The sequence below is a fragment of the Penaeus chinensis genome, chromosome 13 (assembly GCF_019202785.1).
Source record: "Penaeus chinensis breed Huanghai No. 1 chromosome 13, ASM1920278v2, whole genome shotgun sequence".
Taxonomy (NCBI): domain Eukaryota; kingdom Metazoa; phylum Arthropoda; class Malacostraca; order Decapoda; family Penaeidae; genus Penaeus; species Penaeus chinensis.
In genome coordinates this window covers 27,898,372-27,923,050 of record NC_061831.1, presented here as the reverse complement: position 1 = coordinate 27,923,050, position 24,679 = coordinate 27,898,372, and the positions used below count along the sequence as shown (strand labels likewise).

General features: G+C 41.5%; 2 protein-coding genes across 2 annotated transcripts in view; one reads left to right on the top strand and one right to left on the bottom strand.

Moving 5' to 3' along the window:
• The window catches only part of LOC125031454 (heat shock 70 kDa protein 14-like), a 45,633-nt gene extending 35,493 nt beyond the window's left edge, over nucleotides 1-10,140 (bottom strand). Inside the window, exons 1-4 of the mRNA XM_047622200.1 lie at nucleotides 9,985-10,140; nucleotides 5,695-5,775; nucleotides 5,308-5,536; nucleotides 4,999-5,191 (exon numbers count right to left, since the gene is read on the bottom strand). Coding sequence (XP_047478156.1) covers nucleotides 4,999-5,191; nucleotides 5,308-5,536; nucleotides 5,695-5,775; nucleotides 9,985-10,044 — 563 coding nt within the window. The 5' untranslated portion in view covers nucleotides 10,045-10,140. The remainder of the gene's footprint in view (nucleotides 1-4,998; nucleotides 5,192-5,307; nucleotides 5,537-5,694; nucleotides 5,776-9,984) is intronic.
• Nucleotides 10,141-10,428: 288 nt separating this feature from the next.
• Nucleotides 10,429-17,899, top strand: LOC125031455 (60S acidic ribosomal protein P2-like). The gene is made up of 3 exons (XM_047622201.1): nucleotides 10,429-10,578; nucleotides 17,453-17,622; nucleotides 17,720-17,899. Exons 2-3 carry the CDS (start codon nucleotides 17,454-17,456, stop codon nucleotides 17,881-17,883), a joined length of 333 nt encoding a protein of 110 aa, XP_047478157.1. The 5' UTR covers nucleotides 10,429-10,578; nucleotide 17,453; the 3' UTR covers nucleotides 17,884-17,899.
• The last annotated feature ends 6,780 nt before the right edge of the window (nucleotides 17,900-24,679 follow it).

The following is a 24,679-nucleotide window of genomic DNA, read 5'->3' as shown; positions in this document are numbered from 1 at the left end:
CATGCTGACTTCAACGACAGGAGTCTATACCCAAAAATACAATACTATACGAAGCGAATGAGCCAGAAAATTTATAAATAACCCACTCTTTTCTGCAAATCTGTGATGGGTGCTTGTGACATGCCCTACAGGTATCTATCATGAATCACACAATTGTTTGGGATTTACCCAAACATCCCAGCATCTTCTAGAAGCTGAGAAAGGTGTGATTAATCAGCGAATAACAATTCAACTTAAACTCTAGTCTTACATTATTTAATGAACATACTTCAGGTCACCCAACTCAAAAGTTGCCGATCATATGAATAACTTTGGTTATACCTGTAGCTACTATCGTAACATCAGGGCGTAGACCTATTAGGCGTTTCATGCAACCCCGGGTTATATCAAGCATCCCTCTGCACTATGATATGGGGAAGATTCTAATGCTACGATTAAAACAATAACTATATAAAATCGCGTTACAAGCTCCATTCCAGCACCAAAAGAATGTGTTACCAAATGACCAATGCAGCGATGCTACACTTTCCTATGGTGCAAACAATGTTAAACAACCAAATTAATGGGAACAGCGAGCTGTCTCTCAAGTCATTTCATGTGTCAATCGACTGGAAGTGCGAGAAAGTGAGGTCAGGTCCCCCAGCTACCCAGACGGGTTCCCTGATTAATGACTGTCACACCGAGGTCAGGTCAAGACGTGAAATGCACGATGAGAATAGAAATAAATGAAATGATATTTGTGATAATGATAAAAGCACAAACTCATTAAATTTGTTGTAGTTGAAACAACATAAATCTCAAACGAGAAAAAATAATCAAATACTTAACAAATGAACAACATTCATGTTTGTTGATAACATACCATGATCTAAGATCAGAAGAGAGTGCTTGTCATTTGCTGTCACTTTTACCAAACTGCACATACGGCTTAATACATTTATCGGAGAAGAAGGGAGGGAAAAGAAATAAAGAGGCCCAAAACCTGTACTCACATGATTTTGAAGACATGGTCGTGGAAGCAAGGGGTCAAGCTGATTTCGGAAACTATGTGTGTTGCGAGCCCAAAAGGACACAATGACCACCCTGCCACCAGTTTGTAAAATATATAGTGGCTAGGAAGGCGGTAATAGTTGTTATAACGGACGTAACTCTGTCTTGAGTCAGAGTACAACACAGTGAAGGAAACACATGAGACAAGTCTTAGGGTAAGCGCTGAGCATGGGATCGTGTGGTCCTGCCTTCTAGCCCTGAGAGGCCAGAGGCTACATCTGGTCACGCTGGTTGCTAAGGCATGACTCGGGTTAAACAAGATCTGATAAACTCATTATCTAAGTCCTCGCTGAGGTGCTGGTTCTTTACTGGACTTCGAGACATGTGGCAAACAGCCACGCGGTCTATGTCTAATGGCTTGCACAAATCGTGCTTATGTACACAGTAGGTGTGTGTGTACAGGTAGGTGTGCATGTGTGTATGTAGGTGTAGGTGTAGGTGTGACTGTGTGTGTGTGTGTGTGTGTGTGTGTGTGTGTGTGTGTGTGTGTGTGTGTGTGTGTGTGTGTGTGTGTGTGTGACTGTGTGTGTGTGACTGTGACTGTGTGTGTGACTGTGACTGTGTGACTGTGTGTGACTGTGACTGTGTGTGACTGTGTGTGACTGTATGTGACTGTGTGTGACTGTATGTGTGACTGTGTGTGTGTGTGTGTGACTGTGTGTGTGTGTGACTGTGTGTGTGTGTGTGTGACTGTGTGTGTGTGTGTGACTGTGTGTGTGTGTGTGACTGTGTGTGTGTGTGTGTGACTGTGTGTGTGTGTGTGTCTGTGTGTGTGTGACTGTGTGTGTGTGTGTGTGTGTGTGTGTGTGTGTGTGTGTGTGTGTGTGTGTGTGTGTGTGTGTGTGTGTGTGTGTGTGTGTGTGTGTGTGTGTGTGTGTGTGTGTGTGTGTGTGTGTGTGTGAGTGTGTGTGTGTGACTGTGACTGTGTGTGTGTGTGACTGTGACTGTGTGTGACTGTGTGTGTGTGTGTGACTGTGACTGTGTGTGACTGTGTGTGTGTGTGACTGTGTGTGTGACTGTGTGTGACTGTGTGTGTGTGTGACTGTGTGTGTGTGTGACTGTGTGTGTGTGTGTGTGTGACTGTGTGTGTGTGTGTGTGTGTGACTGTGTGTGTGTGTGTGTGTGACTGTGTGTGTGTGTGTGTGTGACTGTGTGTGTGTGTGTGACTGTGTGTGTGTGTGACTGTGTGTGTGTGTGTGACTGTGTGTGTGTGTGTGACTGTGTGTGTGTGTGTGTGTGACTGTGTGTGTGTGTGTGTGTGTGACTGTGTGTGTGTGTGTGTGTGTGACTGTGTGTGTGTGTGTGTGACTGTGTGTGTGTGTGACTGTGTGTGTGTGTGACTGTGTGTGTGTGTGTGTGTGTGTGTGTGACTGTGTGTGTGTGTGTGACTGTGTGTGTGTGTGTGTGTGTGTGTGTGTGTGACTGTGTGTGTGTGTGTGTGTGTGTGTGTGTGTGTGTGTGTGTGTGTGACTGTGTGTGTGTGTGTGTGTGTGTGTGTGTGTGTGTGTGTGTGTGTGTGTGTGTGTGTGTGTGTGTGTGTGTGTGACTGTGTGTGTGTGTGTGTGGTGTGTGACTGTGTGTGTGTGTGACTGTGTGTGTGTGTGTGGTGTGTGTGTGTGTGTGTTGTGTGTGTGCTGTGTGTGTGTGTGTGACTGTGATGTGTGGTGACTGTGATGTGTGTGTGTGTGTGTGTGTGTGTGACTGTGTGTGTTGTGTGAATGTTGTGTGTTGTGTGATTTGTGTGTGTGATGTGTGTGTGTGATGTGTGTGTGTGTGTGGTGTGTGTGTGCTGTGTGTTGTGTGTGTGTGTGTGTGTGTGTGTGTGGACTGTGTTGTGGTGTGACTGTGTGTGTGTGGACTGTGTGTTGTGTGTGTGTGACTGTGTGTGTGTGTGTGTGTGTGACTGTGTGTGTGTGTTGTTGTGTGGTGTGTGGTGTGTGTGTGGTGTGATGTGTGTGGTGTGTGACTGTGATGTGTGTGACTGTGTGTGTGTTGTGTGTGTGTGGTGACTGTGTGTGTGTTGTGTGTGACTGTGTGTGTGTGATGTTTGTGTGTGACTGTGTGTGTGTGTGACTGTGTGTGTGTGACTGTGTGTGACTGTGTGTGTGTGTGACTGTGTGTGTGTGTGACTGTGTGTGTGTGTGTGTGTGTGTGTGTGTGTGTGTGTGGTGTTGTGTGTGTGTGTGTGTGTGTGGTGTGTGTGTGTGTGTGTGTGTGTGACTGTGTGTGTGTGTGACTGTGTGTGTGTGTGCCTGTGTTGTGTGTGTGTGTGTGTGTGTGTGTGTGTGTGTGTGTGTGTGTGTGTGTGTGTGTGTGAGTGTGTGACTGTGTGATTGTGTGTGTGTGTGTGTGACCTGTGTGATTGTGTGTGTGTGTGTGAGGACTGTGTGTGTGTGTGTGAGACTGTGTGTGTGTGTGTGTGAGACTGTGTGTGTGTGTGTGAGGACTGTGTGCGTGTTGTGTGTGTGTTACTGTGACTGTGACTGTGACTGTGACTGTGTGTGTGTGTGTGTGTGTGACTGTGTGTGTGTGTGTGTGACTGTGTGTGTGTGTGTGTGACTGTGTGTGACTGTGTGTGTGTGTGTGACTGTGTGTGTGTGTGTGACTGTGTGACTGTGTGTGTGTGTGTGTGACTGTGTGTGTGTGTGTGACTGTGGTGTGTGTGACTGTGTGTGTGTGTGACTGTGTGTGTGTGACTGTGTGTGTGTGTGTGTGACTGTGTGTGTGTGTGTGTGACTGTGTGTGTGTGATTGTGACTGTAAGTGTGTCTGTGACTGTGTGTATGTGTGTGTGTGAGACTGTGTGTGTGTGTGTGTGTGAGACTGTGTGTGTGTGTGTGAGACTGTGTGTGTGTGTGACTGTGTGTGTGTGTGTGTGTGTTACTGTGACTGTGACTGTGTGTGTGTGTGACTGTGTGTGTGTGTGTGTGTGTGTGTGTGTGTGTGTGTGTGTGTGTGTGTGTGTGTGACTGTGTGTGTGTGTGTGACTGTGTGTGTGTGTGTGTGTGTGCTGTGTGTGTATGTGTGACTGTGATTATAGCTGTGTGTGTATGACTGTGTGTGGTTGTGTGTGTGCGTGACTGTGTGTGTGTGTGTGAGACTGTGTGTGTGTGTGACTGTGTGTGTGTGTGTGACTGTGTGTGTGTGTGTGACTGTGTGTGTGTGTGTGACTGTGTGTGTGTGTGTGACTGTGTGTGTGTGTGTGTGACTGTGTGTGTGTGTGTGACTGTGTGTGTGTGTGTGTGACTGTGTGTGTGTGTGTGTGTGTGTGTGTGTGTGTGTGTGTGTGTGTGTGTGTGACTGTGTGTGTGTGTGACTGTGTGTGTGTGTGTGACTGTGTGTGTGTGTGTGACTGTGTGTGTGTGTGTGTGACTGTGTGTGTGTGTGTGACTGTGTGTGTGTGTGTGTGACTGTGTGTGTGTGTGTGTGTGTGTGTGTGTGTGTGTGTGTGTGTGTGTGTGTGTGTGTGTGTGTGTGTGTGTGTGTGTGTGTGTGACTGTGTGTGTGTGTGACTGTGTGTGTGTGTGACTGTGTGTGTGTGACTGCGTGTGTGTGTGACTGTGTGTGTGACTGGTGTGACTGTGTGTGTGTGTGTTTGTGTGTGACTGTGTGTGTGTGACTGTGTGTGTGTGACTGTGTGTGTGACTGTGTGACTGTGTGACTGTGTGTGTGTGTGTGTGTGTGTGTGTGTGTGTGTGTGTGTGTGTGTGTGTGTGTGTGTGTGTGTGTGTGTGTGTGTGTGTGTGTGTGTGTGTGTGCATGCTACATGTAAAGCTGCAAAATATGGGGGATATGAAAATCATGTGCTTCTTAGCATACAATTACTTTGCAACTTTTTACCCTGCAAGTATATGCCCATGAAAATGGTTGACTACTGGAGGTATTGGTTTTACCTTAAATTTCCTAAGACTTTCCCTTGTTTACAAAATACATCAGTGAATAAACTTACAAATTCTTTTTGTTGTCATTTACGAGGCCATATGCTAAGACTGCAGCAACAGGTTGACTGATAGTGGACATCAAATTAAAAGAAGCTTTCTTGGCAGCTTTCCTGATAACCTCAACGGCTGCTTCACTGGTCCAAGCTGGAACACTTATAACAAGAGGGAGCTCTGATTCACTTGTCTGATTCATGGCAATACCTGTGGAATGAGATAATGTTGATGATGTCAATGTTCATCATAAAAATGAAGATTGAGTAATTAAAATCAAAAAAAGCAACTTTCTTATAAGCAATGAATTAATTCAAATCATATACCTTCGAGCAGAGTAAAAATGTGTGTTAAAACCTCCTCTGCTGTAACAGTTGCAGTTTTCTCTCCTCGCTGCACTGTGTAGCACACTTGGTTATTTTCCCATTTAGGACAACATGATACATTAGACTGACAGGTTCCTTCATCTTCACTGCAGCTGGCACTGCGTAGCACATTCTGAATGGTATTTGCTGCATGCCGGATCATTCCCTGCTTAGCTGCAAGTCCTGTTACCTAGTAATTGTGAAGAGATATTGATTGAATTCAAAGGCATATTGACTAATAAAAATTTACATCATCATTTTTCATTCTTTACATCTACTACAATATATTCTACTAATCTGTGCATTTCATCAAATAGAAAAAGATTTATGATCTTTACTGGAACTCACCACTTCCATCTCATGATATGCCACCACTGCTGGAGTAACTCTGTCTCCAGAGGCATTGGCCACAACTTCAAATTTTCCATCCTGTCAATATAAAAGTAAATAAAAAATAAAGTAATAAGCATTAATGTAAAAACAAATGAGGATTAGGTGATTTTACTTAATTAACTTGACATCCAAGTGCAATCTTTAAGTAAGCTCTGATCACTGCCTGCTGTTTCACAGACAATAACCCATAAGGAGAAACATCACCCATGACTTTTTCAATCTGCAGGATCATCTAAAAGTATCATAGGGCTGAAAGTAGTTGTAACTACTGCCTATAGTTGTTCCCTTTCATAAGCACAAAAGGAGAAAATACATACATTTCATAGTTTGATACAAACAACCATATGCACATTTGTTAATGATCTGGTGAAAATACTGACAAAGGTAGAAAGATAAGTATCATTATTCTCATTGCAAACAAAATAGCAAGTGCTAGACTGTGCCCACTGGTGCCGGGTAAATGCTCTGTCCAATGCACTTTTTTAAAAATCTATTTACATATAGATGACAACACATAATTAGTCACTAAATTGTTAATATGTTGGTCTACCCGACCTCATAAGGTTTACTCCATTTCTTGATTTTGGGGGAAAAGGTTTGTTTTCTTATCAAATACTATTTATATATTCTTATAATTAAAATAAACATTATGGTTATCATAGTCATCGGGAACCTCTGTTGAAGGCGAGTTACCAGGTTAACTTTCATTGGATTAATTAACAATGAAGTGGTACCATGGTCCATTATAAAGATAATGATTCAGTGGTCACAAACAACACAATGAACAATTCAGGGCATGAAACAAAAACTCACTAAGGTCTCCCATCACCTTCCTTCTCACTTGACCTGCCTGCCTGCCTGCCTGACTGTTTCTATATCTCCCTCCTTCTGTGTGTCAGGGTGTGTCAGCTTTTAACCCATTTGCCGTGGATTTATGTTCTGTCCCCTATAGTTTTTGGTGAATTTTGTTAAATACAGATGGCTCCACATTTGCTCAGCCAGAAATGAGTCTATCAGTAGGCCTAGTTATCAATCCTGATTTCTCCATTCCTTGAATTGGCGGGAAAATGTTTTTCTTCTTAATACCATTGCTATTGATACTGTTCTTATTGTTATTGATGTTATGATTATTAAAATGTCATTAAAATATTTTAGACAATGAAATGATACAAAAGACTTTCCTAAAGTGTAGGAAAAAGGTAAACAGGTGAGATAGGTAGTTTCTAATAACTGGCTATTTGGTGATTAAGAACTTGTAGAGCCATCTATGTGTAAATACAATAAACAAACTTGTATTACTGTGGGCAAGGCATGTATTCTTGCCAAATGGGGCGAATGGGTTAAATATCCTTGGAAGCTTCAGGCTACTTGTCCTACTTACTACTGATGCTTGCAAGCTCAGAACTTCTAAAGTAGTAGAATGAGAAACAAACCCTTTTTGTCAGGAACTCAGAACTGGCCAAGAAACACAGTGCACCTAAATTTGTATGAAGGGAGCTACCAGAGTTTCAGAATGCTAGTGTAATTACTGATCTATACCACTGTGATGCAGGGAATAATATGATGTTATGGACATCAGTGCCCCTGTGGGAACCAAGATATCAATTATGCTTGGCCTAATCTGACCCGCCAGGTCACCTCCAGACGTAAAACCATCAAGAACCTTTCCAGCTTCAGCCCCCCCAGGGCTGGCCAGCTGCACCACCATGCTCTAGCACCATTCCTAGTATCATGTCTTCATTTATTTGTGTGCACTCTATCAACAATAAAGAGTCAAGCTGTACTAATCTATCATTTTACCCACCAGTCTAATATAGGACACATCCACAACCCTTTACAAATCGAGCAAAAGAGAGAGAGAGAGAGAGAGAGAGAGAGAGAGAGAGAGAGAGAGAGAGAGAGAGAGAGAGAGAGAGAGAGAGAGAGAGAGAGAGAGAGAGAGGGGGGGGGGATTTTTCATATCATTTAAAAGGAAAACTAAAATTCAATGAAAGTCCTTTAACCCAATGCCACCGGGGAACATGAAAAAAAATAAATGGGGAAAATGCTGTGCCTATTTTCTGTATTTTTTGTGAAATGTCTGCCCATAGATGGCTCTGCTAGTGCTTAGCTACAAAAGACTCAATTAGTATATCTTGTGACCGTATCTGATTTGAATTGGGAGGAAAAACATTTTTTACTAGTGCTATGAATATCGATGATGTTTATTATACACATTATAATTATTATAATGTTTTTTAACATTAGTAACAGCAAAATAAGATAACGTAAAATATTTTGTAAATCAAAGAAAAGGGTGAACGGGCTGCGAGACAGGCAGTACTAGTAATTGGCTCATTGCTGACTTGGTACAAGTGTAGCCATCTATGTCTAAAAACAATCAAACAAGTACTCACAGTGGGCATGGCACGTACCTACACGTCATACCCGTCGGCAAGGGGTTAAGGTAGAATGTGGGAGCAGTAACAAACCCATGCAAGCTATTCAGTTTATATCAATGCTAAAAGCAATAATAAAAAAAAAAGAATATAAAAAAATCTCTCCTAAAATCAAAGAAAACCGTAAACCGGTGGGATCGCTGGTCATAGTATTGCTGCTTTAGCACTTTTGTCTATGTAAACAAAATTGATAAACTATTATCACATTGGACATGAGAAGCTGGTACATGCCATCCCAACGTCAAAGGCTGATGGCATAAATCTTGCCTCTGCTCATGAAACTGCTTTCCTGCTTGAGTTGTTGGAGATCTTAGTAGCTTGTGTCTAAATTACCTATCCGAGTTTTAATATCAAAAAATGTTCAGATTTTGAAAACATCAAACAAAGAAAAGATAGCAAGGTGTCACAAGACTTTCACCTGAAGGGTTCATCATGTAGAATCCTGGCTCTATGATGAAAAACAAACTTTACTTGCAAGAGGAAAGTTTTGCATAACATGACTCTCTCTCTTCTCTCTAGCCTCCCTGCTGAGTGACATTTGGCATGTGGAAGTTATTCATGAGCAAGAAATTACAAACTGGGAAGTTCAACTGACAGAGCAAAACCCTTTTCTACTGAATGTTTAAATGTGGTCAAATCAAAAGGGATACTTTATCCCTGTGCTGTGATAAATGAGTATCTATATCTCACATTCACACACACACTCTCTCTCTCTCTCTCTCTCTCTCTCATATATATTGGGATACAACTTCATCAATACTGTATTTTGCATTGGCAAAATACAACAAGTAAAATAGTAAATTTCACAATCTTTTTGAGACATTTCCAAATCAAATATGTAAAATAATACTCACACAAAATATAGAACTTATAACTCACATATGGAACTACCTCATTCTTCAATATAGGCAATGCAAAAACACAATGACTGCCATGTCATACATATAACATTCTTATATAATATATTCATATCTATCTAACTTTTAATAAAATATTTCACAACTGCAATTGTCCCCTTCTATCATATCAATTTTGAGTTTCTATTTTCTAAAGGAATGACAAATCCCTATCATGCTATTTATTTCAAAATACCTGAAAACTTAAATAATGATGTACAAAACCACTATGAAAAATGTGAGCAACTATGTCCACATTAATCCATCTCAACCTTATTTTCTAACTATTATCATAACTTTAACAGATGTAGTGGAGACGTAAGAGTTGCCACTGAGGCGGTGGTTGAATAACATGAAATACTGAAATAGTTGCATTATAAGTAAACAGACAAATCAAATAAATCAATTACTAAAACCATTAATGCATTATCTAATCCTTGGGAACTAAATGCATGCAGTAATTTGCTGCTTTATTTAATATTAATTGCTTTAAAAAATTACGTTATCTTTCATTATACTGTTATTCATATTTCCTGATATCAAACTGTATTAGCCTATGGATATTCATCTCAACATAATCTTTTCTATAATATGCTTTTATCAAAATTCATAGTTAACTTCCTAGATATCTTACCTAGAAATAGGAAATTTCAAATAACAATCACGTTTGTTGGGGGAAATTTGCAACATTTGAATAATGACAACACAAGTATGAACTAAGTTCACCTATTCAATCTGAATTTTAATGATCACGTATTCTGAACATCTAATTTAATCAAACCAAAACACATTAAATAACAATAATACATCACACGAGGAATTGAACGAGTGTCGTCCAAAAAACCTCTTGTGACTGCCATAGGTGACTTAACACAGAAATCATACTAGAAAACAATGTCAGTTTTCGGTACCTTGTTGACGGCAATGCAGCACGAACTACTCCCGAGATATATACCGAAAGAAACTGACATTTCTCTCCCTCCTGACGAACTTCTTCAGCAGAGCATGTGAGGGAGATGTTTTGCCTCCGGTCACTTTGGAAGTCGCTATGCCTTGGTGAGGAGTCCGATTTGGTCCAATCAAATCATGGCATTAGGGAAATACTGCATTCTGATTGGTGAAGCGGCATCTTCGAGGAGTGTTGGGTGGTCTGGTTACTTTACACCAATTGGATTATAAGTTATAAAAGTGCTCAGTTCTGATTGGTTAAAAGATCTTCGCGTTCCCGCAAATGGGGGGAGGCAGAGTTCTGTATAATTTTAATTCTTTGTGTTCACGAATAGGAAACGCTTTCCCTTCCAAAAGCATAGAATTCCTCATCAGCATAAAACCAATGCAAAGCAGCCTAAGCTTGGGGATTATCCTTGCAGAGGTGCAGAAAACTAAAAGGCAAAAAGAACCATCGCGCGGGCGGAGGGGGGGAGCGGCCGGGGGGGACTTTCGTTCTTCCTTCGTGAGATTTTATTCGTGTGGAGCGGACACGTTTCGTGCCTCAAGGCCTAAATGTGAGTACTTTCGCCTCGTTCTAGGTCTAAGAAACTAGACTTATGAAGATAATAGTTTTTTTCTGATTTGTTGTTAGTATTTAAAGCATAATTCTGGCCGTTATAAAGACAAGTGGGAGGGAAATGTGTCGCATTGTCAACATCAACACGTGGGATGTGCAAGGCTTGTTTGGGGTTTTGGGGATTTGCGAAGTTCTCTTCTTTCAATAAATTACAGGCCGAGTGGCTGTTTTGATTTATCCAGTATGCTGTAGGTGGACGTAGTGCTGCTTGTAAATTGGGTTAAATGGGACTGTATTTTCCCCGCGATATTTGAATATTTGATACCGGCGAATGTTGTTCCTTCAATTATAATCACTTTCCGTGCGAGCTTGAGAACTAAGTATCATTAGGTTAATGTTACCGAGAGCGACGCACAGAGAAAGAGGGAACTGGACACTGCCATCTTAAAGAGCATAAGAATGGAGTAATAAACAGGTACAGCTGCAGCGACCTCAGTTTTGGGCATCAATCTTGGTAACTAATACCAACAGCTGCAGCTGCTCTGATCTATTGACCATGGGTATTTGTCATGGAGAGCTACTCACCCTCCAGACTGTCCCAGAACAAGGGTGTCCTGTGAACCCAAAATCCAAACCTAACCTTTCCTATCTTCATTTTGGTTAAAGGGTTAATGTTCCCGAGAGCGACGCACGGAGGTAGAGCAAAATGGACATTGCCATCTTGTAGAGCATAAAAAATAGAGAAGGAATCAATACAACTAAATCTGCAGCGGCCTCATATTTCCCGGGAAATGACAAAAATAGGCTCTGCATGGAACCTCTCTGAGGCTAAGTCAGGACCAAAACAAATGTGAAGCGTAACTCCTTATTGCGATCTATGAAGTAGTCCATGTATTACTACGCGCTTGTGAAAACGATTATTTTGTCATTACCACAGTCTGTTTTTCCGAATTCATGTATTTAATGAATTGTTTTACTTTTATTATACTTATTTTACGTGCTTTGGTAATTATTTACACCATTTTGGACAATAACCATGTGCGCATGCGCCTTTTTCCACCGGGAGATTTGACACTTCGTCAGTCGCCATTAGTTCCGAAACACCGGTGAGAAGTGTCACATTTTAAGTGTTGCATCGATTCCGGGTCATTTTTAAGGCCGTATAGTGGATATATAGAACAAATAGATAACTGTATCTATCTCAGCTTGATATTTGAGCCCAACAAGTGCCCTAAATGTTGAAAAAGTGATTACAAACCAAGGAACTCGGACCATAGACGGAAGCGAAGAAAAGTTCGATCTTTCGCAATATACAGGTATTTGGTTTTACCCTGGGCGGTTCCGAGGGCAGAACACCTAGGCTAGGGATTATATATCGTATTTTCTTAAAGCCACGGGGGTCCAGGGGGCATAGCCCCCTGGCTAGGCGCATATGGGGGTCCAGGGGGCGGCTAGGGAATATATACATCATAGTGTATGAAAGCCACAGGGTTAAGGTTAGATTAGTTTATTGTTTAGGATGCATTTTACGATTACCACGGGAATCTGGATAATGTGAAATCCCGTAGGTTTTTACCGAGCATTGGGTTTGATTCCCGTAGAGTTTTTCGAAAGTTGGCGCGTTAATCCGTAGACAATCAAAGATGGCGGGGGCATCTGTAGAGTTTCACTGGCCGATTTCCTTCATTTTTTGTCCTTTTCAGGACAGAAATTTGGCTCGGGTTTTCGAAAAATCGACTTTTTAAAGTTTCATAAATCACTTTCTTCGATTTCTGCAGGTTCCTTTTGACATCCAGTGCCATCCATTATTCCCCCCCCCCCCCCCCCCCAGTTCCCCATGCATCCCCCAAGAACGTTGGGTAGAGGAAACAAACAAAAAATCTGATTTTGGAACTTAGTCTGAGAGGGAGCGTCGCTCTCAGTAACAATTACTGGTTAAAGTATACAAAAGGACCGTTGTAGTCAATGAAAAACTACATTGACTGATATCAAAATTAATTTGCAGAAGCCCACCGATTCCAGTTAAACGACATAAATGTATTGCGGTGAATGCCGTGCTGCGGCTAAGTCCACTCGGCGTTGATGTTGTTAAGTCCATACGTGACCTAATGTTTACTAAGTTCTCATGCATTGTTCACACCAACTGCTTGGCCACTGCACACCTATGTCACATGACGTCACGAAGAATCGTGATTGGGCAGGGTTTGGTTTCGGAACCCCCAATAGGGAAATACATCAATCGGGTGGGGGTCCAGGGGCAGAGCCCCCCCGATATGGACATACAGCGATCGGGTGGGATCCGAGGTTAGGTTAGGTCAGGTCAGGTGTGGGATACCCCAAGATTGTTGGCTGGAGTTCGGGACTTTGTCTCTGACGGGTGCAGTCCATTTATAAACATTTACTTTCATTTCTTAGTTTCCCACAGCCACCCAATCCTCCATTTTTTATTCCTCCTTTCAACTATCCACACTGTAATATGCATGAATCTCTTGTTTACCAATTCAAATGATATAAATAAAAAGTGTTAAGTTTTTAACTATGACATGGCATAAGTCTTCCCTTATGATATTTATATCAGATTTGTTCTTGTGTGATAACAAATCTGATAATCTCCGTCGGATTCTCCAGCCGACAATCTTGATGTGATTTGATAAGCCACCATCTTTGCATCAAGTAGATCAAGGAAATTACGGGGTAAAACAGGCTTAAACAATAAAAAAAAAAAAACTTAAAATCGGCAAATGAAACCCTACGGACATCGCCACCATCTTTGAAATTCTACGGACCGACGCGTCAATTTTCGAAAACTCTACGGGATTTCACATGATCCAGATCCCCTGTGGTAATCGTACAATGCGTCCTAACCAATAAACCAACCTAACCTAACCCTGTGGGATTTATACACTACGATCTATATATTCCCTTGCAAGGAGCCCCATGGTATTAAATACGCCTAGCAGGCTTTGATTGAGAATGTGTATTTGTCCTGTATATCCACAATATGTCGATGCAGCACGAAACATTTCTCACCGGTGTTTCTCACTGCGCATGTTCCCGGTGAACATGCGCACTTATATTACTGTACTCGTGGTTACATGCGCAAAAAGTTGTGGCATGTGTTGTGACCTTAATTTTTTTTACATTTTTTGCCAAAGCTGAATATTTCATGTATTAGTGTATTTCCTTTATTATCAACTTGCTAAGTTAATACCATGGATGTAAAGTGTCTGGTTTTCAGCCATACTGTGCTGTAAAAGTAAATTTTACCTTGTACTGCATGGCTGTGGGAAACTAAAATTACACCCTATCTTCTATCTTTTCCCTATACATGGGACCTTATTAGCACTTCATGCCAACATTAAGAAAATGCAACATTCTCTGAGCAGTGATATACAGCAGATATTTTCATCGTTTCACAGTAAATATGTACCTGTTATTACTCTACTACTAATTCTGTATAAGATTGCAGCATATCTAATTTATGGTTAAATTTAGGATATGGGTACTAAGGAAAATTAAATTTTTTGATTATGACAATTGGATCTTCTTGAACAATGTTTATACCATCAGATTTATTCTCATGTGATGAGATGAATCCGATGATCATTTCCTTTTTAATACATAAAAAAGTATTAAATATATTATTTGAATAAACAAAGTTAGTGTTACCAAGAGCAATGCATGGAGATAAAGCAAATTGGACATTACTATTCTGTAGAGCATAAAAAGAATAGAGGAAGAATCATTACAAGTAAATCTGCAGCGGCCTCATCTTTACCGGGAAATGACAAAAATAGGCTGCAAGTCCCCATTCATGATTAACATGCCAGGACCAAAACAAATGTGACATGTAACTCATTGCGATCTATCAAGTAGTCCATGTAATACTACGCGCTTGTGAAAACGATTTTGTAATTACCAGTCTGTTTTTCCGAATTTGTGTATTTAATATTATTTTACTTTTATACCTTTATGTTTTGATAATTATTTACACTATTTTGCACTAACTTTGTGAGCATGCCCATTTTTCCCACCAGGAGATTTGACAGGCTATGCAGCGCCATTCGTTCCAAAATGCCGGTGAGAAAGGTTACATTTTAAGCCACAGGGGTATAGGGGGCAAATCTCCCTAGGTGCATATAATTAGGCTAGGCTAGGCTAGGCTATATACTACTGATCTATACGAAGGTATAGATCGTAGTGTACAAATACAAGAGGGTTAAGGTTAGATTGGTTTATTGGTTAGGACGCATTGTATGATTACCACAGGGGATCTGGATTATGTGAAATCCTGTAGATTTTTGCCGAACTCTGAGTTTGATTCCCGTGACAGTGACAGAAATTTGGTTCAGGTTTTTGAAAAATCAACTTTTTAAAAGTTTAATAAATCATTTTCTTCAATTTCTGCAGGTTCCTATTGAGATCCAGTGCCATCCATTACCCCCCCCCCCCCTTAACCCTTGGTACCCCACGCATCCCCCAAGATCGTTGGATAGAGGAAACCTAAAAAAAAATCTGATTTTGAAACTTAGTCTCTGGGAGGGAGCATCACTCTCGATAACAATTGCCAAACAAACATTGGGAATTATTTACAATAACTACTAGACAAATTGCAGTAAGTCCAGATTGTCAAAGAAAATTTTCCAATTAAAGATATTCTTGTAAAGGACAAAACTTGTTTAATGTTGCCAAGAGCAACACACACACACAGGTCAATGGACACTCCATCTTATAGAGCATAAGAAATAGAGGGTTTATGTTACCAAGAGCGATAAAGGGATAAAGGGAAATGGACACTGGAATGAATATGAGGTAGGAAAGGTGTGGATTTTTTGCTTCACATGGTAGCCTGATTTTGAGACTGGAGGGTGCATTGCTCTCAAATACCCTAAACTTTTAACTTCAGTACAAGAAATAATCAACAGTACTTTACAGAACTGCAATTTATTTAACAACATAAATTGCCATAACTGGGTATGCCAAGGGGAAGATTGATTGGGAGTTCTTCTCCCAATACCCCCCAGCAAACATTTTCAGCTCTATTTTGTCATGCATATTGCAGTGAATTTCAGCAGCAAGATTATTTCTTGTGCTGATGACTGCTACTTCTTTCCTTTAGTTTGGTATGTCAATACTGTAAAGATCATCTTTTTTCTATCCCACAATTTTATTTATTTTCCTTTTTGTCAACTTTAATTTTTTTTTTTTTTTTTTTTTTTTTTTTTTTTTTTACTGAGAGCCGATGCACTCTCCAGAGATGAAGTCCCAAACCAGTCGTGTCAACTTCATTTATAAAGGCAAAAGTGCAGAGCCTGGGAAATAGTGAGGGTCTAGGATGGTATTTGGTTAATTTGATGGTTATGGATTCTCAAGGCTAGAGTAATGGACTGAGTCTCAACGAGTGCAGTCACTTGGCTAACAGTTACCAATACTTAAATTTTTATCAATTGTGATGGAAAATAAGAGGTTCACGCACATTACATCGAAATAATTGAAACCAGTATCAGTAATGGCAGGGTTTGAGTGTTATTGTGACCCAAGCTGCGAGCAATATTGTCTGTGATCTTTCTCCTTTATTTCTTGTCTGAACAACCAATTTTGTCTTCTACAAGAAGTCTTCAATTTGCCCTAGGTTAGTGCATCCAAATCATTAAGATTAAATGTTGATGAAATTATGATCATACCTACTTTTGGAAAACTACAAGGGCTAACACATCAGCCTATATAGTAAGGGAGCTCCAAGGCCTGAACCCCTGTTGTCGATATGTCCTATTGCTTGGTCATTAAGCATAGTTCTAACCTTACACTACCCTAACTGCCTTACTAGAGGGCACCACCCTGTGGTAAATGGCCCAAAGCAGATGGGAGATACAATTTGCAGCAAACAGAAACTCAGCATGGTTTTGGTATGAAGTACAGAATATTGACTTGACTTTGTTACTATATAGTATTAAAAATTGCCTGTTATTTGCCCATTGGGTCAGGACAACGTGACCTTCACTTCACAAGGAAATTCTGGTGTAGACCTTGGTGGCAGGAATGGGATGTTTAAAGATTTGGCTGAAGGCCAGGGTGACCTGTTATGGGATATTCTTGCCTAGTGATGTATATGGAAGAGTCACTAAATGCACAAACTTGTTGAAAGAATACTTAGTGAGCTTTTAGGAAGGGGATCTTGCATTACTTTTACTAGTAAGAGCACCTGCTCAAGAGAGTACACTTATTTTCCATGCTCTAGACCTTATTCTTGCTCACCATAACAATGTAAGGGGTTACAGAAACTTGAATGTGTAAGTATAATAAAATGACACAAATGATGTAATGTTATATTGTCATTACACAGTTGTAGATTCCCTAGAGGTATAGAGTATGCTCAAGGAAAACCAATCTTACCATCTTCATACAGTATAACAAATGACAATGTAGACTTTGGAAAATGGTAAAATGGCAAAAAAGCTCATACATATATAAGCATTGCAAAGAGGAGGTAAAGAGTCTTGAGACTACATATCTGTTGGTACTCAGGTAAGCCTAATTCACATTTTGGACCATATGCAGGCTGCTAGGCACCTGCATCCTTTTTTCTGCAAGACTAAACCATAGTCTCCCAGCATTCAAAAGTCCAGGCAGAGAACATGACTGTAAATAATTAATATTTATGATTTCTTCAATTATATACATTTTAAAATCTGTCAAATACAGTAGTGTGGAAAAGCGGGTATTCGGGATTAAAAGTGCATATAGCCTTACTCATAATGGTATTAAGCTGAGTGAACTAAAAGTACAAATTACAGAATGGAGAATAAATTTCCTTTAGTGCAAGACATGTGCTGACTGCTATCTTTAATAAGTGTAAATCTTTTAATTTCCAGAATGCGTTACGTTGCTGCTTACTGTCTTGCTGCCCTTGGAGGCAAAACTGCCTCGGCCAAGGATATTGAGAAGATCCTCGACTCAGTAGGTGTTGATTGTGATGCTGGTGAGGCCAAGAAAGTTGTATCTGAACTCGAAGGGAAGGACCTCAAGGCTGTAATTGCTGAAGGTGTGTAAAGTATTTATTTGCATCTTCAATTTATTCATTTATTGTGGGCAAAATCTTGTACCAAAAGAATCTTTTTTTAACCTTAAAATATTTTTAGGTATGGGGAAACTTGGATCCATGCCTGCTGGTGGTGGTGGTGGTGCCCCTGCTGCAGGTGGTGCTGCTCCTGCTGCGGCTGCAGCTGAAGAGAAGAAGCCAGAGAAGGTTGAAGAGCCAGAGGAAGAATCGGATGATGACATGGGCTTCGGACTCTTTGATTAATAAATTCCCTTCTTAAGTTTTTTGTTTCCATTCTCCTTTTGTGTGTGTGCACAGCAAAAGTATTTGGTGTTCAACCCAATGCCGACGGGCATGATGTGTACGTACATGCAATGCCCACTGAGTTACTTGTTTGATTGTTTTTGCACAAAGTCACCAATGAGCCAGTTACGAGTATTGCCTGTCTCGTCCGTTTACCCTTTACTTTGATTTACGAAAACATTTTGTCATCTTATTTTGCTGTTACTAATGCTATTAACATTATAGTAATTATAATGTTTGTGATAAAAATAACAGCGATATTCATAGCAATAGTAAAAAATACATTTTTCCTGCCAATTCAAATCACAAGGTCACAAGGTCTACTAATTGACAACTTTGTGGCTAATCACTAGCAGAGCCATCTATGGAAATTAAGACATTTAACAAAAATATAGAAAATGAGCACAGCATTTTCTCAATTTTTTATTCATTTTCCCTGGTGGCATGGAGTCCGTTTGATATTCAAGTCTACTATGAATTAATTTTTCCTAGATTTTATTAGTTAAGTACCCCCCCAATCCTTTGCCCGTTGTTGTCGTGGGGCGGCTTAGGAGACGAAGGCTGAGACCCAATGATGGGGAACTCCTCAACCTTGGGACTCAGCCATCGACTCAACTAATTTTGCATAGTCTTTTTTTCCCACTCATACTTTTTGTTTCAGTTTCTTCATCAATCCCTTCTACTATCCACCTCCTAAGGTGTGAGAGCCGAGCTGAAAGGATGAAAGGCTGACTTTGTCAGTCCTGAATGGCCTGAGGGAACCATGGGCACGGTATTCCCCTGCCATACCTGCCCTTACCCCTCAAAGGGACCCTGAGGGGTGGACTATTTTTTTCCCCAACATACTCCAGGCTTATGGCCAATAATGAAGACATAACCCCAATCTTAGGGGCAATGAGGCTTGCCCCTTTATCAAATAGCCCCAATCCCAGCTCTCCTTTGACCACGGCTCCGAACACTGCAACAACTCCCCCATCATCAATGCATACTAGTACAGTATCAACCCTAATCAACAACCAACCCCCAGGAGACATTTCTACTCTCCCAACATGCTCAACTTCAACACCTTTACTCCCACAACCTTCATCAACCATCCCATCTCCCCTTATTACTACCTTACAACCTTATTGCCCACCTCCCCGTAACACTACCCCCCTCAACACTACTCCCTCCTCCACACGTCCCCGCACTTCTACTACCCCCACCTCTACAAGAATCCTTAATATTCTATTTAGCCCAGCCAAATGGGACCGATTTATCGTGATCCCTCCCACAGCTCCCTACTCTCAAAACACCCTCCTCTTCCAACAATGCCTCCAAAAACAAGTAGGCAAAGTCTCTTTGGTTAAAGTATACAAAAGGACCGCACCGACTAGGAGAAAATTTAAGATCATAACGTTGTAGGCAATGAAAAACTACATTGACTGATATCAAAATTAATTTGCAGAAGCCCACCGATTCAAGTTAAACAACTAAACTGTATCGCGGTGAATGCCGCGCTGCGGCTAAGTCCACTCAGCGTTGATGCGTTTAAGTCCACACGTGACCTAATATTTACTAAGTTCTCGCGCATTGTTCACACCAACTGCTCGGCCACTGCGCACCTACGTCACGTGACGTCATGACGAATCGTGTATTCTACTATTTTAGCTTTTCATGTACATCCCATACGTATCTGATCTTAATATTTTTGCTCATATAAACTTCAGATGTTGTTGAAAATATTTTGTTCTATTTCATTATGACCTTGTTTCGTCAGTTAAGGCATGTGTTTATATATATATTTTTTAATTATTTCATTTCATACTTCGGGCGCGTAAACTACAGATGGCCACTTTGACAGCCGGTCACTTTCAAGTATGTCTAACCGGTGTCAAGACTGTGACAGTGGCTATGGTGTATTTTTCAAAAAAAATTCAGGTGAAACTGAGGAACTAATTGCCTTGGTAGAGATCATGGACTCTTACTAAGTACAATTGAGTGTGCAAAGTGTGGGGCAGACTGTCGAACAGACATTAAGAAAAAACTGTTTAGATGTGACAGATCTCAGAAAATAAACAATAGGCGTGTAAGATGCCAATTTCAGAGGTCTATTTTCAAACACACATGGTTTGATAAAACTCACATAGACATAGAAACGAATATCTTTTTCGTTAACCTATACTTAAGAGATTTTTTTTCTTATCAACTAGTGATAGATGAGATAGGTTTATCGAAGAAAACTATGTGACTGGGCAAGCTTTTGCAGAGAAGTGTGCGTGTCATGGTGTCTCAGTAAGACCTATGAAAAAATAGGTGGTGGTGATAGCTTTGTCGAAATTGATGAAAGCAAATTCGGCAAGCGAAAGTATAACGTTGGCCGCGCAATAGAGGGACAGTGGGTGTTTGGCGGGGTCTGCCGTCAGACAAGACAATTTTTCCTTGTCCCTGTTGCTTCCCGAGACGCTGAAACTCTTCTCGCTATAATTAAAGAAAAAATTAAGCCGGGTACAACTATCATAAGTGATTGCTGGAAGGCATACAAGTGTCTTGAACACGAAGGTTTCCACCATTTAACTGTCAATCACTCGGTCAATTTCGTTGACCCGGTGACAGCCGCTCATACAAACACCATCGAGCGGAAGTGGAGAGAGGCAAAGGCGAAAGTTCCCCGCTACGGTAGGAGGAAATATCACTTTGTGGGATATTTAGCTCGGGCGATGTTCCAGATGAATATCCCCGAGAATAATAAACGTCTCCACGAATTCCTCCTTGCCGTAGCTCGCCTGTACCCTCCACACTAAGGTATGTAAAATGATTACGGTAAAGCTAGTGTTCGAGAGGGGGTCCGGAGGCGGAAAGAGGGAAATACGGCGATCGGGAGGGGGTACGGGGGCGGAGCCCCCGAGAGGGAAATACGGCGATCGGGAGGGGTCCGGGGGCGGAGCCCCCGATAGGGAAATACGGCGATCGGGAGGGGGTCCGGGGGCGGAGCCCCCGATAGGGAAATACGGCGATCGGGAGGGGGTTCGGGGGCAAAGCCCCCGGGTTAGGGAGGTCTTTTGGCTTATACGAGCCCCAACTAGGCAAGTAGGGCGATCGGAAGGGGGACCCGGGTAAGTTAGGGAAACACGGCGGTCTTGTAAGTCGTGCATTTAGAATATGCGTGTTTGTTCGTTCGAGGCCGTAACGCCGATTCGAATCTCCTGCGAACGATTTTTGTCTCGAGTTTTTCATTTTTCTACTTTCTTTATCATATAAATTACGATTCTTGGCTCGGGTTTTTCATTTTTCTACTTTCTTTATCATTTAAATTACGATTCTTGGCTCGGGTTTTTCATTTTTCTACTTTCTTTATCATTTAAATTACGATTCTTGGCTCGGGTTTTTCATTTTTCTACTTTCTTTATCATTTAAATTACGATTCTTGGCTCGGGTTTTTCATTTTTCTACTTTCTTTATAATTTAAATTACGATTCTTGGCTCGGGTTTTTATTATTTTCCACTTCATGGAACTTTATTATTGCCGTTCATTAGCGATCTCCTCGATATTCACCCCCCCCCCCCCAAACCCCCGGTTCCCCACGGGATCCCCCAAGATTGTTGGCTGGAGTTCGGGACTCTGTTTCTGACGGGTGCGGTCCTTTTATAAACATTTACCGTCTCTTTCCGTAGCCGACGCGAACACTCCCGTCTCGCCACAGTAACAACTGAAAACGAAGCTATAGCATTAACAAAACTAACTGATCTATGTGGTAATCCCATCCCTACAGAACCTCATCCAACCCTCAATACATGCACTGGAACGGTCTATCTCTCTAACAGATTGCCCAATCCATGACAAAGAATGGTCAGATTGTGGAGAGGACTTACTCGCTTGTCTCACAGACTATGATACAACATATGTACAATGCTACTCCATTCCTCCCAGAGGAAATCGTAAGAAATCCATTAACATTGCCAAAATTACTTAACGTAGACATGACCTTCCCTTAAATGTTAACATAGGTGGGGAATCCCTACCTGTCCGACCATACCAACCTCCTCGTCAGTGCCCAAATTGTTGGCATTTAGGACATCCTGCCAAACATTGCCGTTCTACAGCCAGATGCCCGCTATGTGCCTAAACTGGCCATATTCGATCAAATTGCTCTGCACAATCACGCACATGTGCAAACTGTGGCAGCCCCCATAATGTATTTTGTAGAGGCTGCCCCACCTACAAATTTGAGTCTGAGGTAGCAACTCTCAGATTCAGACTTGGACTCACTCTACGTGAAGCCAGACAGGAAGCACGTCGACAAGGCTTTTCTCTTACCCCCTACTCCAGTAAGGTCGCTCACTCTGCCAATCCCCCTACCTCCCAAGCTCCTACACCCTCTCCTAAACCCAACCCCCCTCCATCTAACTTCCCCTCTTCTACCTCCTACCTTCCCCAGTCAAATTCTTTTGCCATCCTAAACCCAGACACTCCAATCTCTACCCAATCAAATTATTTTGCTATCCAAAATCCAGACACCCCAATCTCTACTACAGCCCCAACACCTTCCCCTCTCCCTCCCCGCAGCAGACAGAATAAACGTTCCACCCCCTCTTCCCCTACCTCACAATCACCTCCACCTTCCTTTGCCCCTATTTTTTCAGACACCAGACTTCTCTTCCCCCCCTCACAAGAAAACCTTTCTCTCACAAAACTCCACTACAGAAACTCTTGAAGATATCCAGAACTACCAAAAAGACAGTTGTAGCGGGGCGTAGACCAAGTAGATTTTTATTTGTCTGGTTGAGTTCGGGCTCGACCGAGAATAAGAATAAAATTATTCAGGAAAAGATTCGTCTGCAGTGAACAGATGTAAGGTTCCAACAGGCCTACGTCACGCTGCCACCACCCGATTAGTAGGTTCGGGAACCGTGTGTGTTGTGTATGGGGGTGTGAATGTTGTATAAGAAGGGGTGGAAGGAAAATACAGATTGTGTGTGCTGAATGTTGGATGTGTAAGTGTGTAAATGTGAAAAGGGAGATAGCGTAGGCTGGGCGTCTGCGTGGACGTGTATGGAAGAAAAAAGCAAGATCATAGAATTCTTCCTCTTCCCTTCGGATTGAGCATCCACCTGCTGGAAGTGGGAACCCAGGTGTAGCAAAGTTATGATCTATTCTAGAATATCAGCTTAATATACTCTGATTCATCTAGCCTTTTTACAGCCTTTCAGGGTTGCGAGATAGAGTAACCAGCAATGTGCTGTTTAGGAGACCCAAGCCCAAGATCTTTAAGCATTCAACTTTAGTCAGAACCAGAACTTTACACCGATGTCATTTGTTTTCCTGATGACTGGGACTGAGTGAAAGTTCTATGACGGGATGATATTTATTGAACAAGTTACACTCTTTAGGGAGGTCTACAAATAATTCAGTCATGAGAAATTGATAGTTGCGTACATCACCAATTTAATCACAGCGGTGGTGATGTACGTGGAAATCAACACCAGATGTTAAAAAAAAATTACGAACATTTAGTATTTTTAGACAGAGTATAAGCACAAACAAATACACCAAACACTAATTTAAACAAATTAATCTCCAACCCAGAATGGAGATTAACAAACAAACAAAATATATATATATAGTGCTGAGGAACTCTGAATTAAACACTTGTGTAGTCAACGAGATAAAAACTTGTACGAAGAAATTTACTTAGCGGCGGAAGCCAAGTAAAACAATAAAACACCAACAGGTCATATATCACAAAGACTGCCTGAACACCCAAAAGGTCAGGCAGGAATCGATCAAAGCAAAGTAAAAACAATAAACAAAAGAACGGCAAAGATAAGCGGAAACGGCCCTTAAAATACGGGCGAGAATGTGGAAGATCTTTCTCCCAGGAGGTACGGATCCTCAAGCTGGGGGGAAAAAACAAGAAACCAAGAAACAACCAATCGTAAAAACAACAAAAAAAAAAAAAACTAAGTAATAACTTAGCTTATATTAGGAAATGGCACACTGGAGGTACGGATCCTCAAGCAGTGTCCCTTCTATGTGAGTGGTCTTTTTTATGCTCTGACCCTTTGTGCGATCAAAGGGCTGCTTTGGGTGTTCGTGGAAGAGAGTGCACCCTGCAAATAGTACTGCAGCATGACACACGCCAAAGTCCAACAGAGACCAGGTGTCTTCTACACACAAACATAAAAATACTTAGCTTGCAAAACAAATCACGGATTCGTTAATCCTGGCGTGAAGCGAGGTAAATTCACAGCAAGGTAAATCCAAGACGAAGTAAATCCAAAGCGAGCACAATACCGGGAGCGGAACCACTGTCCAGCAGAGAAGTCAGGACCGCACTGTCTTCCCCATAAGCATGGCGCGAAACTAATACTCAATCACCTTCAAATTCTACAACTCCCGCTCCCTCCACACTCAAAGTGACTGCCGATATCCATCCTCCTCCTACTCATATTCTCCCTACACCCAATCCTCCTACCCCATCCCAACAAAACCCATTCCCCCTGACTCCAGCCCCACCTATATTAACCCTCTATCCCCTCTATCCCTTCCACTCCCTCCTGGATACACACGTGAAACCCTCATGTCACAAGTACCCTCTTCCCCAGACCTCTATCTCCCGACATCCCCTCCTGATACAACACCACCTCCCCAACCTCATTCTTTATCCCACCCTCTAGCACCTTCCCCTTCAAATTCTCCAACACGCACTGCAATCTTTGCCAGTAAATCAACGGAAATATAACTATCCTTCATTGGAACATTAGCGGTTTCCGAATG

Coding starts and splice junctions, on each gene's coding strand:
- LOC125031455 (XM_047622201.1), top strand. CDS start 17,454: ATGCGTTACGTTGCTGCTTACTGTCTTGCTGCCCTTGGAGGCAAAACT. Junction 17,623..17,719: donor CAAGGCTGTAATTGCTGAAG/GTGTGTAAAGTA, acceptor AAATATTTTTAG/GTATGGGGAAACTTGGATCC.